The sequence below is a fragment of the Bos mutus genome, chromosome 9, assembly GCF_027580195.1.
Source record: "Bos mutus isolate GX-2022 chromosome 9, NWIPB_WYAK_1.1, whole genome shotgun sequence".
In the NCBI taxonomy this organism is placed as follows: Eukaryota; Metazoa; Chordata; class Mammalia; order Artiodactyla; family Bovidae; genus Bos; species Bos mutus.
The window spans coordinates 77010978-77023217 of NC_091625.1; the positions used below are offsets into that span (position 1 = coordinate 77010978).

A 12240-nucleotide genomic window follows, 5' to 3' on the forward strand; every position below is an offset into this window, starting at 1 on the left:
TTGCTATTGTTCCTTCTACTCTGAGGGGAAAAGACAAACAGGACACATGATAATAGCAGTTCACTGGCTAAGTTACTTGATGTACTACCTATGGGTCTCTTGCTTCAACCTACCTGGGAGTTCTCATTCAGATGATCATGGTATAAGTACCAAAATGATGAACACCATCCTGAGGCTGTGTGTGCCATGTCTCTTGTGCTAGTAAAACAATAGAGGAGAGGAGAAAATTTCCAATGGCTTGAGTCCTAAATTCCTTGAATTCTACATTTATTTATTTTGGGGAGACAATGTTATCTGCCAAGTTTATTTTAAAATAAATTTTACTGAATCAATTAGGCAGCAACTCTAGTCTCATTAAATATCCTGTGGCCCTTTTCACAAGATTAGAGCCCATGGCTTGATCACATTCCAATGTAGATAATTGCATTGTGCATTCCTGGAGATTCTCCTCTACCTTTCTAACTCTGTACATCATGTGCGTTATTATTTACACCGATTCCAAATCAGCAGTTCTGTTTTGAGGGTAAAGAGCGTGTCAGCTTTAACTGACAGGCTAAAGCATTGCTCATTACCTTTTAGTAAGAAAATCCCTTAGCCAATGTCCATTTTGAAACATGAGGCACATTTCAAGTATGTACATTTAATCACAAGTTAAGGTCTTTGGTAAGTAAAATACTTTTCATAAAGGGTGTTTTATTTTGGAATCTTCTTTGATGGAAAATTGGCTTTCTGAAATATATGCTGTTTGCTTCAAGAAAGAAAATGAAGTCTTCAGAAATGGTAAAACAACAACAACAGTAAAACAAATAAAACCCTCTTGAGCTCTTAGCTTTCCTTTGACCTTCTAAATAAATTCCACAAGGGGGCGAAAACACCTAATGGTCCAGGACTGCAAAGTTTATATTTCAAAGCCGGCCACCCATAATAGATTAGTGGATTAATATTTTGCTCTAAAGGATCTGGCCTTTAATGTTGACATCAATTTATAGCTATCCCAGTTTACAGTAGTAAAAGTCACGGAGACCATAAACTTCACAATAGATGATAGCCTTCTGGTACTTGTGCTTTAGACTAGCACCCCATAAACAGTGGTGATTAGGTAACTGTTCTTCAAAGACCCATCCATAGCTGTAACGTCTTTATCAGCTCCAGCAAAGATACTGCTACCAGGATTTTTAGCAGCCACAACAGAGATACAAGCTTTTTATTAACATGTTCTTATTTTTCTGATGTGTTTCTGTGATATTTTGCTGTGGCTTATCAATGATCTCTTCTTGAAAATCAAAGGTGTATTTGTGGGCAAAACTTAAAGAACAGAAACTCTTGTTCCATATTAGAACTTTTTGAAAAACAGCCAAGGTACAGAGGTCAAATTTCCCCATATGCTATAAGCAACTTAGTAGGTAGGAAGCAAGACCACAAAAGGTTTTGCAAATGTCTGCCAGTAGCCCGGTGATCTAGGTCACCGTACAGGTTTCATGAATCAGGTTGTTAAAACCAGGAGTTATTTTGCTTTGCTTAAGAGACCTGCAAAAATCCCATAGAATCTACTCAGTTGTTGATTATTAAAGAGTTTTAATGAAATAGAGATCATTCAAATGAAGGGGTCCAGGGAGTTTGTGTTTGTACTGAAGAGAAATTGAGCTTTTCACCCCGCGTTTCTGGGTTGAGTCCTCTCTTCTGGCAGAGATAGGCTATGGATCTAATAATAGTTCCTTGGGCTCTGCATCTTCACATATGTGTTCCGGCCTTAGAGCAGCAGGAGGAATTTAGTGACAGAGCAGGTGTTGTGGCTAATTCCCTGGCAGAATAAATGGTGAAGAGTGGTGGCAAGACAATTCTCTTGCTTCTTTCTTTATGTAAAACAACAACAACAACAACAACGCCTCCAATGGCCTTCCCTTTTGTCTTTTTTCCTGGCACAAGTAAAAAACAACTACAATTGCTATATTAATATGTACGCCAACATTTTTTTTTTCACTTGAGCCTCTGGGAGATAAAAAAGGAAAAAGAAAAACTTACTGTGAAAATGCTTAGCCAGGAAGATTTACTGCTGATCACAGATTTAGTATTGACATGTTCGTGCTGAAGAAAACTTCAGCTTTAACTATTAATGTGGGAAATCTGGATTAGCCTTTAAACGGAGTGAAGAGTTTTGAATGATGGTATATTTTCAGTGAAATTACTTACAAAATAATTTTTAATAAGGAAGTGTCAATTATAGAGGTATAAAAAACCCAGTGGAGTGTACATCTTAATGGCCTGCCTTGGAAACAGAATTATAGAATAGGTGATCTGAATTTTACTGAAATCAGCCTTTACGTCAGACTCACTATAATTTAACATTTCTCTATACCTTCATCTCCTGATTTTTTATTATGAAATATGATATTTAAGATTAGAATCTGAGTCTAAATGAAATGTTCTTTTAAAGGATTGTGAGATTTTCCACAACCTACATTTCTGTTCTCCTCCAGTGGGTTATGTATAACTTTTTTTTTTCATGAATATAGATATGTTGATTTTATGAAGGTAAACATGAAAGGGAAAACAAAATTCATTCTCCTGCCAATTGGGATTATTTGAAATTTTAACAATATTACTTTTTCCTTTGCTTGATTATACAAGGCAAAACTTGACACCTACTTCACTGTAGTTATGTCTTCTTGATAACACATGCAGGTAAAATTAAAAAGGATCTTATCGTTATGTCCTTTGCACCCAATGTGTGTAATAGTAAAAGCTCAGAATTCTGGAAAACGGCATGCTTGAGAGGGACCATCTTGTGAAGACTCTTAATTTGACCTTTGCATCAACCTTGCTGAGTAAATTTTAAATATTGTAAGAGAAAAAATAGAAAACCTCAAGGTGGAATTCCGCCCCCCTCAAGCCAGAAAATGTGTGCCTGTCTTTAGTACTTTTGCTGAGAAATAAAATTCGTCACTAGAGATAAAGGCAGATTTATATTTTAATGCCATCCTCATCAATCTCCCAGTATTTTATTCCAGTCTACCTCCATTTAAGTAGTTGAATCAGATATAACCAGAAACACTTTGATTTCCCCCTCCCACCCTGTGAAACAGTATTTGTAACATTTAGTATTACAAACCTTTCTAACTCTGGAGTACACTTGAAGATGATGGCAATTAAGAAAAAAAAATTGCTCTTTGACAACTTTGCAGCTTTTGATTAAACCACACCAAGAGGCATGTTACAGTGATAACAATGAAGCATTATGCCAATTATGTTAAATCCTGCTCTCCACTTTAAGCTCATCATGACCTGTTTTAGTGTCCTGTAATTTATCCTTTGGAATGCTGACTCTCCTCAGTAGTGTTCAAGAGGAAAAAACAAAGCCACCAAAGGGAATAACCACCCCCAAATGACTTCTAGAAAGCAAGTATTTCTTAACTTTTTATTGACATTGGCAAATTAAAATAGAATAAATTAACAAGTATTTTTTCAAAAAAATGTTTTGTACAAAAATACTGTCAAAATTTCCTAAAAAGCTTTCAACACAGTAGTATCTTTTCATGTACTGAATATAACTATTAGCACAGTGTCAAAAATGTTGAAGACAGAAACAAAATAAAAACCTGTGAAATGTTTGCCACTGACGACATTCCACACCCTATTATTGTCTGTACATATGGGGGAGGGGGACAGCCACCTTGAAAGTGAACAGTATGACTTTTCCTGATCCAGAATGGTTTGGCCCACATCTGTTTAATCTTCCAGTTAAGCATATTTTAAAAATTAGTCTGTACTCAAATGCATAGTTAAAAATATGAAGCGAGATGGCAGAGTTTGTGCAGTAATATCTGCCCTTCAAAGTTCATGCAACCAACTAATGCAATTTTTCCTTTTCCTCATAAATCTGAATGCAGTTCAGTCATTTGAAACCATCTACAAAATCCACAAGATTAAGCAGTTTGCCAAGATTAATATCTAACAGTTGAGCACTGGAGAAAGTGAGGAAATAAGGAGTAAAAACAAACAACAAAAAAGACCAAGTTAGCTAGGTATTTCAACTACATAAGGGAGGTGAATGTCCAGGCTACAAAAACGAAACAAAAACAGAAAAAAAAAAAAAAAGTGGCAGCAATTTTTTAAACCAATTTGTACAAGTTTATAGTTTACTTTGTTTCCAAGTTCTCAAACCTTTCACGCTCTGAAAAGTGAGATACTGTGTCTAAAGGGAATGTTTTTTTTTTTAATTCACACCGAAGAAGTTGGGGTATTTGATTTTTTTTTCGCCGGGGTTTCGATCGAGTCAACAGCTTACTCTGCTGGGCTGTTGTTTGCACACGAAGTCCGTCATAAAATCAAACTCGTTTTGCCCCAGCCAGAGTTCGGGCAGCTCCTTGATGCGGTCCAAACCCATTTCTATCACTAAGGACATGAGCACTTCCTCGTCGATGAAATCAGTGTCTATGACATTGGGCGGCAGCACTGCAGCAGGGACGTGGGCCACGGAGGCGGGCATGTTGCTGCTGCTGCCGCCGCCGCTGCCGCCGCCGCTATTGCTGCTGCCCGCGCCGCCGCCCGAAGTGCCCGCAGAGCCGCCGGGGGTGCTGCTGCCGCCCGAGCCGCCGGGGGTGCTGCTGCCGCCGCTGTGCTTGGGGTTGCAATCTCGGAAGTGCTGGTTTGTCCCGTTCATCTGGTGGCCCGCAGCAGGGTGCAAATCCGGCATGTAGTGGTTGTGGGGGTAGGGGTGATGGTTGAAATACTGGTTGTTGAGCTTCTGCAGCTGCATGCTGGCTGGCAGGGAGCCTCCCTGGCTGGCCACCGGGGGGCCCATGAACTGGGAGTTGTTAAACCTGGCCGCGGGGGCCAGCGCGCTCGGGGGGTGCCCTCCGTTTACAGTTCCCGGCCCCATCGCGTGCCTGATGCCGCTCGAGGCATTCATGTTGCTCGCGCCGTAGTGTATGTGCTCGCCCATTAGGGCGTTGAAGGCGTGTTGCGGCTGCTGCTGCTGGTGATGATGGGGGCTAGGGAACTGCCCCATACCCATGCGGTGGGCAGGGTGGTGGTGCAGCCCGTTGGTGCCGTCGGGGAAGCGCCCGTGGTTCATGGCCATCATATGGTCTGCCATTTCCAGTCCTGCAAGTGAAAAGGGGAGACGGTAAGACCCCGCGCCACACGTGTCGCCCACCACGGCGCACCCCACTTTTCCTCGCCCCTGGCTCCCAGGTTCATCCGACGCACTTCAGCTGCGAATCCTCATCCCGAAGATCCCGCTAGGAGCCTGTGCACCCGGGCTACCCACCAAGGAAAGACCTGCCATCCACAACAGAAGATCTGCGCGCTGCACAAACAGCTCTTTCCCCTGCGATCCGGCGGGGGACCCAAGCCCACACCCCGCTCTGGCTCCCCGAAGTCGCCTAATAAAGGAAGTGCCCCATAGCCCAGCCGCGAACTTCAGGCATTAAATCAGCCCTTCTCATCCTGTTGTTGCACATCCTGTTGTTATTCCCCAGCTCCGCCTCGCGCTCTTCCTCCGGGCAAACCCAGCCCTCGGAGGACTGGCCTGGCAGGAGCCCCAGCCAGCTTCGCCCGACGCACTTACCTTCCGTCCTTGCGATTTCTGCTCCGAAGACCGAGGGCGGGATCGTCGGGTCCAGGACCGGCTCAGCAGCACATAGACGGGGCCTTCCTGGCGTGGAAGGCGCTCGCAGTCGCGAAGTCGGCGCCGAAGTCTTGCAGCAGCCGCTGGGGCAGGATCGGAGCCGTTCCCTTTTATTTCCCCTCTGCTGCACTCACAGCTCGGCAAGACCGCCCGGCAGCTGCCAACAATGAGCTGTGTTTCTTAGGGCTTTGGCCACAGTTAATATAAGGGATTTCAGGAAGGGCGGAGCGAGAGCCTCCCCGGCGGGCGGCGGGCAAACGCGGATTCCGGAACATCAGGCACGCAGGACCGGGCTGGGCAGCCGCGTCCCCGCGGCCAGAGGCACGTGCGCAGAGCCTGAGGGCCCAGGCCCCGCCCCGCTGCCCCCCGATTCTGGTTTCTTCGCGGCCCACAAATACCAGGCCAGACCGCCCCGGCGCAGAAAGTCCTCCCTGGACGCTCAGCCCGAAGGTAGCGCCCGCCGCGAGAGAAACTAGGAAAACTCACCGCCCCACTCTGGCCGAATCCCCACCTCGAGCTCACCTAGCGACCTGGGCTGCTTTCTGTGGGAAAATAGGGTTCACACAGCGCCCCCTGTTTAGTGCCTTTCTGCCTCCGCGGCTTTGCAAAAGCCTACCCGGGTTGCAAAGAATGGCTGTGTTTACCCTAGTGGGTTTTTAAGCCCCGGGCAAATAATGCCCCCTCCCCTGTGCGCGCTTTCCTGAACTGTGCCTTTGTGTTTTTGTAGGAGCAGTAGGTAAACCTGATCTAGACATTTTGCGTGTAGATGCATTTCCTCCACTCCTTTCAAGGACAGGAGCTGGGGGCGGGGAGCGGCAGCGGCAGCCGCTGCAGGTGGACCGAGCGCGTTCGCGGGCTCCTCCGCCCCCGCTCCAGCGCCTGGGAATCCGGTCCGCGGTTTCGCGGCTGCTTGCCGCTCCCGGGGTACGTGTGCTTCTGCTAAGTTTGCGTTTGCAGCTCTTGGTAGCTTTGGCATCCGAGCTGAGGCGTCTCTGCTCTGTAAACAAACTCAGCGATCCTCGTCCCCAGATCCACCTTTTTGCACATACACAGTTTCTTGCTTCTGCTGTTGCCCTTGATCCGGGAGGTGGGGGTGTGTGCAAACTTGCACAGCCTCCCTCCGGGCTCTGCCTGACGGTTTGGGGTTGATTTAGAAGCGAACGGGTTTGTAATTAAGAAATTCGAGGGCTGAGTAAGGCTGCTGAAGCTGGAAAAGGAAAACAAATAGATAACATGGTAATCGCTTTGTAAATAAAGTCGTTCTGGAGGTGGGCACGTAGCTGCACGTCCCGTATGGCACCGCGCGCGCACACACACTGCTGGGACTCTTCCTTTTCAGTGAAATTGCTCAGTGGGCCAATAGGCGATAATAATAACCTTGCTTCCCAGAACGCGGCACAACTAGCCTGGTCGTCCATTTGGCTCATTGACTTGCAAATAAAAGCCCTAACGCGGGCCTGGGCCACTACCCAGTCGGAGCTCTCTTGCTTTCTCAAATGGGGAAGCCGAATTGTTTCCCCAACACCGTGATGAGGTTGCTTGGAGCTTTTAAATTGCTCTTTATGTGGTAAAAGTGAGTTTAGCGCTCCGAATAAGGACTTCTGTTCAGAGTTGTTTCTTCATAACTAGATATCCATTGACGACTTCCTGCTGTGAAGAGCAAGTTCCCCCCCCCCCCGCTTTTTTTTTTTTTCTCGCATCTTGCTCACAGGACTTTTTAAGGCCCTTTTTGAAGACTGGAAATTCTGATACATTTCCCCTTTCAAGAATTTGCAGAAGAGAGCAAATCCTGATTATTTGAATTTATTACCCCTCTGTCTTCCTTTAGTTATATATGTGTAGAATAGTTAATATATGGATTTAAACATTGTTACTGTCTTCCTCTCTTTCCTTTTCCACACCCTCCATCATTTATAACCGTGCGTGCAATAATTTTTAAACCTCAAAAAATGTTTGCACAGGAGCATATTGCAGTTTGGGTTGCAAGAATCCCCTGATCTCTTGTCCACCCACGACTTATACCTGTAGGTCATGGGCTTGCAGTTACAGAATCAGAGGCTTGAGAAAACAACAACAACAAACTTGATACTTCCTATCAAAAAAATAGGCTCAAAAATACTGGTCAACTTTCCCCGCCCCAGCCCCTCCCCCTCAAAAATTGCCAGATAGATTGTTTACTTCCCTTCCTTGTACTGCAGTGTCTTGCGACACAAGGACTGGCTCTTGAATGTCTAATCTAAATTCCCCTTGAAACCATTAAAGAAAGGTGCAGCTCCATCCTGCTCCAGTGGTTCCACAAACTATTGAGAAATCCCTTGAAAGGTCACCTCCCCATCCCCCAACCCTTAGAGGAAAAAAAAAATTCCTTCTGGGACCAGCTGGTGAGAACATGGTGTGCTTTGTTCATTTATTCATCCATCCAGTGAATATTTACCAAGTGCCGGGCACTTTTCCTAGCTCCTGGAGAGACAACCAGGACAAGAACTCACGGTCAAGAGTGGAGATGGACAAACAAGCCTTGGACACACTTTGATAAGTGTCACAGCAGCACTAAGCACAGGGACTTCTGGAGCACATAGGAGGGACAACCTGGACTTCCAGCCTTGGGAAGGCTTCCCAGTAGGAGTGGTGATAAATGGAGGCCAGGAGGGGGACACAGGTGGGAGAAACAAGGTTGGAGAGGTGAACAGGCTGGATCCTACAGGCATTGGTCCCCAAGATGAGAAATTAGGGTTGTGTCTTGAAGGTAAAGAGAAGTGAGTGAAGGCTTGTGAACCAGTGAGATGATCAAATTTTCATTTTAAAGCGATCAGGACAATACTGTGGAGAATGGATTGAGAAAGTAAGACTGGGAGTGGGGAATCCAGTTGGTGGGCTACTACAGTCATCCAGGAGTATGCAAAACCCAATGTAAGCAGAGGCTTATCCTGTGAACTGGGGTGAGGCAGTGCAGCTGTATGTGGCCCTGAAGGTGGTATATGGTTGTATTTCTTTTGGTTGTATTTCTTTCCTAGGGCGCTCAGGCTTAAACAACAGAAAATTATTGTCTCACAGTTCTGGAGTCTAGAAGTCCAAGATGAAGGTGTTGGCAGAGTTGGTTTGGAGCGCCCGTGAGGGAAAATCTGTTCCATGCCCCTCTTCTAGATGTGGTGATTTGCTGGCCATCTTTGATGTTTCTTGGCTTGTATGTGTATCGCCCCAATCTCTGTCTTAATCCTCGCATGGCATTTCTTCCCTGTGTGTATGTCCAAATTTCCCCATTTTATAAGGACTCCAGTCATATTGGACTGGGACCTATCCTAATGACCTCCTTTTAACTTGATTATCTCCGTAAAGACCCTATCTCTAAATAAAATTCTTCCTAAGGTCCTGGGGATTAAGAGTCCAACATTTTTGGAGAGCCATTATTCAACCCATAACAGTGGTAGAGAAACTGAGTAACACGGGATCCCCACCATCATGGAAGAAAGATGTAGGCTGGAACTCTCTTCCCAGCTCTCCTGCTGGTCTGCACTTACATTCCTTCATGTGAATGCTCAGCCTGAGGTCTTCCTGACTGTCTTCCACAACTAGCACAGTTTGCCTACACTGTTTTGTTTTTCCTCATGGTATTTATCCCTACCTGATTTGTTGCATATTCAGTTTTCACTGTCTTCCCCCGCTGGAATGAAAGCTCCCGGAGAGAGCAGGGACTTCGCCTGTTTATTCTGTGTCTAAAACAAGTCTTTCACTGATTAGATTAATGAGGGAATGGATGGATGGAATGAATATAGCAGAAGTACCAAGGGAACCCAAATAAAGGGCTTAAGGAGGGGGTGGTCAGGGAAGATTTTTCTGGAGAAGGTTACTTTCCAGGTTGGCAGCAGAGAAATCTAGCAGAAAGGAGAACAGCAGCTTACCACTGTCTGCATTGTGGCTTGGCATGGACTTGAGGAAAACTCATCTGTTTGCGAGGATCGTTGATTGCTGAGTAGGGAGGGAGGTCCCTATTGGTGTGAACTTTTGATTGAAACAGAGCTTTTAGAGGTAAGCCTTGGGCTTCAGCTAAACTGAATTGAGGAAAGGCTGACAGAAGGGCCAAGCTTCAGAAGATATACACAACATTTTATACTTGTGTGGTGGAGCCAGGGTGAGGCTGGGGGGCAGCATGGGTTCTAATATTGGGTTTTATTATACTTTCTAAAGGATCTCACCTAATCCTCACCTGAACAAGTACGGATTACTTTCATCACTTCAGGAAGGAGGATTTTGAGAGTTAAAAAAACAAACACACCCCCTGCCACCCAACCTACCCAACACCTATCTTTTCAGAGGGATTAGGGAAAAGGGGAGAGAAGGACTCAATCAGAGACAGACACTGATACTCTGGTTTCCCTTCAGATTATATAAATCTTTTGCCTTTTACTAAAGATTTCTGTGGACAGAGACAGACACTGGTTGGGCCCACTCTCCTCTTCCCCTCCTCCCAAGACCTTGACTCCAGGTCTTAACTGAAGAGAAAAACACCACTGCTGCTTTGTCCCACCGTCCACTTGGCCACCATAATGAGGCAGGAGCCTCTATTTGAGCATGAAGTGTGACAACAATCCCTATTTCTGCCTTTCTCCTTTCCTCCTATTCTCCTTCATTCACAGGATGGAAAATTCTGTTTTGCTGGTCTGTGGAATAATTGGGAAGAAGTTCTTCTACAGGAAGAAGCCCTGTATGCAGCCTTGCATTATCTGCCTTACATATATGTGTCTATGTCAAAATAAGATCTTCATATAATTTTTAAACCTATGAATTTTGTTCTAATTAATAAAGTACAAATTACTGGAAATAAAGTACAAATTCCATGACTAAACTTGGAAGAATTTTTTCTGCCTTCATGTATTTTCACATTTGATAGAAAGTTATTTTACCATGGAAGCAGGGGACAGTGAAATGTTTTTATTAAACAGGGGTCTTAAAACTTGACGGAGTTGATGCTATCTCACCTGAGAAGATGGTTGAAGATTCTAGAACATCATCTCTGATTCAGTAGATTGGGAGTGGGGCCTGAGGATCTACATGTTTTTTAAAAAAAAGCCTTTAAATTAGTTCTGATATTTAGTCCAGTTTGAGAACTACCAATCTTGTCCACAGGTGGGTGATGACTGGGGTTGTTCTGAAAGTGATCATGGGTATAGAGTAAGCCTGGTTTATGCTCGTGAAGTCCTGTTCCCCTGAATTGCCTTTTCCCCCCACCCGCCTTGATTGGAATTTTGCCCATCTTTGAAGGCCTAGCTCAGATAACATCTTTTTCAAACCTTCCCTGATCCCCAGATAGAAAAACTTCTGGCGCCCTTGGTGCCTCCCAGGGCATTTTGCTCAGCTCTTCCTTTCTGACTTATTCAGGCTTGAGTTTTGTGTGTTTGTGCCCCCTGCTGTAGCCTTCTGTGTGATGGCAAAGGTGCCTTGGTGAGCCCCCAGGGACTGCACAGTGTCATGCATAGAGTATCTTGCTTTAGTCTGCCTGGCATGTCTTAACAAAATACCACAGACTGGGTGGCTTAAACAATAGACTTTATTTTCTCACAATCCTGGATGCTAGAAGTCCAATATCAAGGTGTCAGCAGGGTTCGTTCTTCTGAGGCCTCTCTCCTTGCCTTGCGGATGGCTGATTTCTAGCTGTGTCCTCACCTGGTCGTTTCTTTGTTGCCTTTGTGCTGAAGTCCTGGGTGTCTCTTTGCCTGTCACCAGTGGACTTCTCTGGTGGCTCAGACAGTAAAGTGTCTATCTACAATGCGGGAGACCTGGGTTCCATCCCTGGGTCGGGAAGATCCGCTGGAGAAGGAAATGGCAATCCACTCCAGTACTCTTGCCTGGAAAATCCCATGGACAGAGGAGCCTGGTAGGCTACAGTCCATGGGCTTGCAAAGAGTCGGACATGACTGAGCAACTTCACTTTCACTTTCAGTCAGATTGGATTAGGACTCACCCATTATGGCCTCATTTTAATTTAATCACCTCTTTGAAGATCTTATAACCAAATACTGTTACATTCTGAGATGCTGGGAGTTAAAGCTTCAGTGTATGAATTTTAGAGGACACAATTTAGTCCATAACATGCCTCAAGTATGTTTGGATAATTGACATTTTATTACTCTACAACTTTAACCATAAATTCAGACTTCCTAGGTGACTTTGTGGTAAAGAATTCACCTGCCAATACAGGAGACACAGTAGACGTGGCTTCGATCCCTGGATTGGGAAGTTCCCCTGGAGAAGGAAATGGCAGCCCACTCCAATATTCTTGCCTGGAGAATCTCATGGACAGAGGAGCCTGGTGGGCTGCAGTCCGTGGATCACAAAGAGTCAGACACAACTGAGCAGGCATGCATTCTCTCTCTTAACAATAAACTAGACAATACTCACATGGGTTATAAAGTTGGATGAAGTATGTTGGAAAGCAAAAGAAAACGGAGTGACCTTAACTAGATAGATATGCCATCGAAAACAGGATTACATTCAATAGGAAAAACTTTGAAGGCCCCAGTAACAAATTGAACGGGTATTGGACAGGAAATTATTGACTAGGTATAACATATTCATCAATCAAGTTCCTACAGTCCTCCGTTCTACCAACTGAG

General features: G+C 45.0%; 1 protein-coding gene and 1 pseudogene across 1 annotated transcript; one reads left to right on the forward strand and one right to left on the reverse strand.

The window, feature by feature from the left end:
• Positions 1-3401: 3401 nt before the first annotated feature.
• On the reverse strand, positions 3402-5815 carry CITED2 (Cbp/p300 interacting transactivator with Glu/Asp rich carboxy-terminal domain 2). Its single transcript, XM_070376768.1, has 2 exons — positions 5570-5815; positions 3402-5103 (listed from the first exon to the last, which is right to left on the reverse strand). Exon 2 carries the CDS (start codon positions 5093-5095, stop codon positions 4274-4276), a length of 822 nt encoding a protein of 273 aa, XP_070232869.1. The 5' UTR covers positions 5096-5103; positions 5570-5815; the 3' UTR covers positions 3402-4273.
• A 4174-nt stretch (positions 5816-9989) lies between these two features.
• LOC138989271 (U5 spliceosomal RNA) lies at positions 9990-10079 on the forward strand (annotated as a pseudogene).
• The last annotated feature ends 2161 nt before the right edge of the window (positions 10080-12240 follow it).

Excerpts from the sequence above, each read along its gene's own strand:
- CITED2 (XM_070376768.1), bottom strand. The coding sequence starts at position 5,095 with ATGGCAGACCATATGATGGCCATGAACCACGGGCGCTTCCCCGACGGC.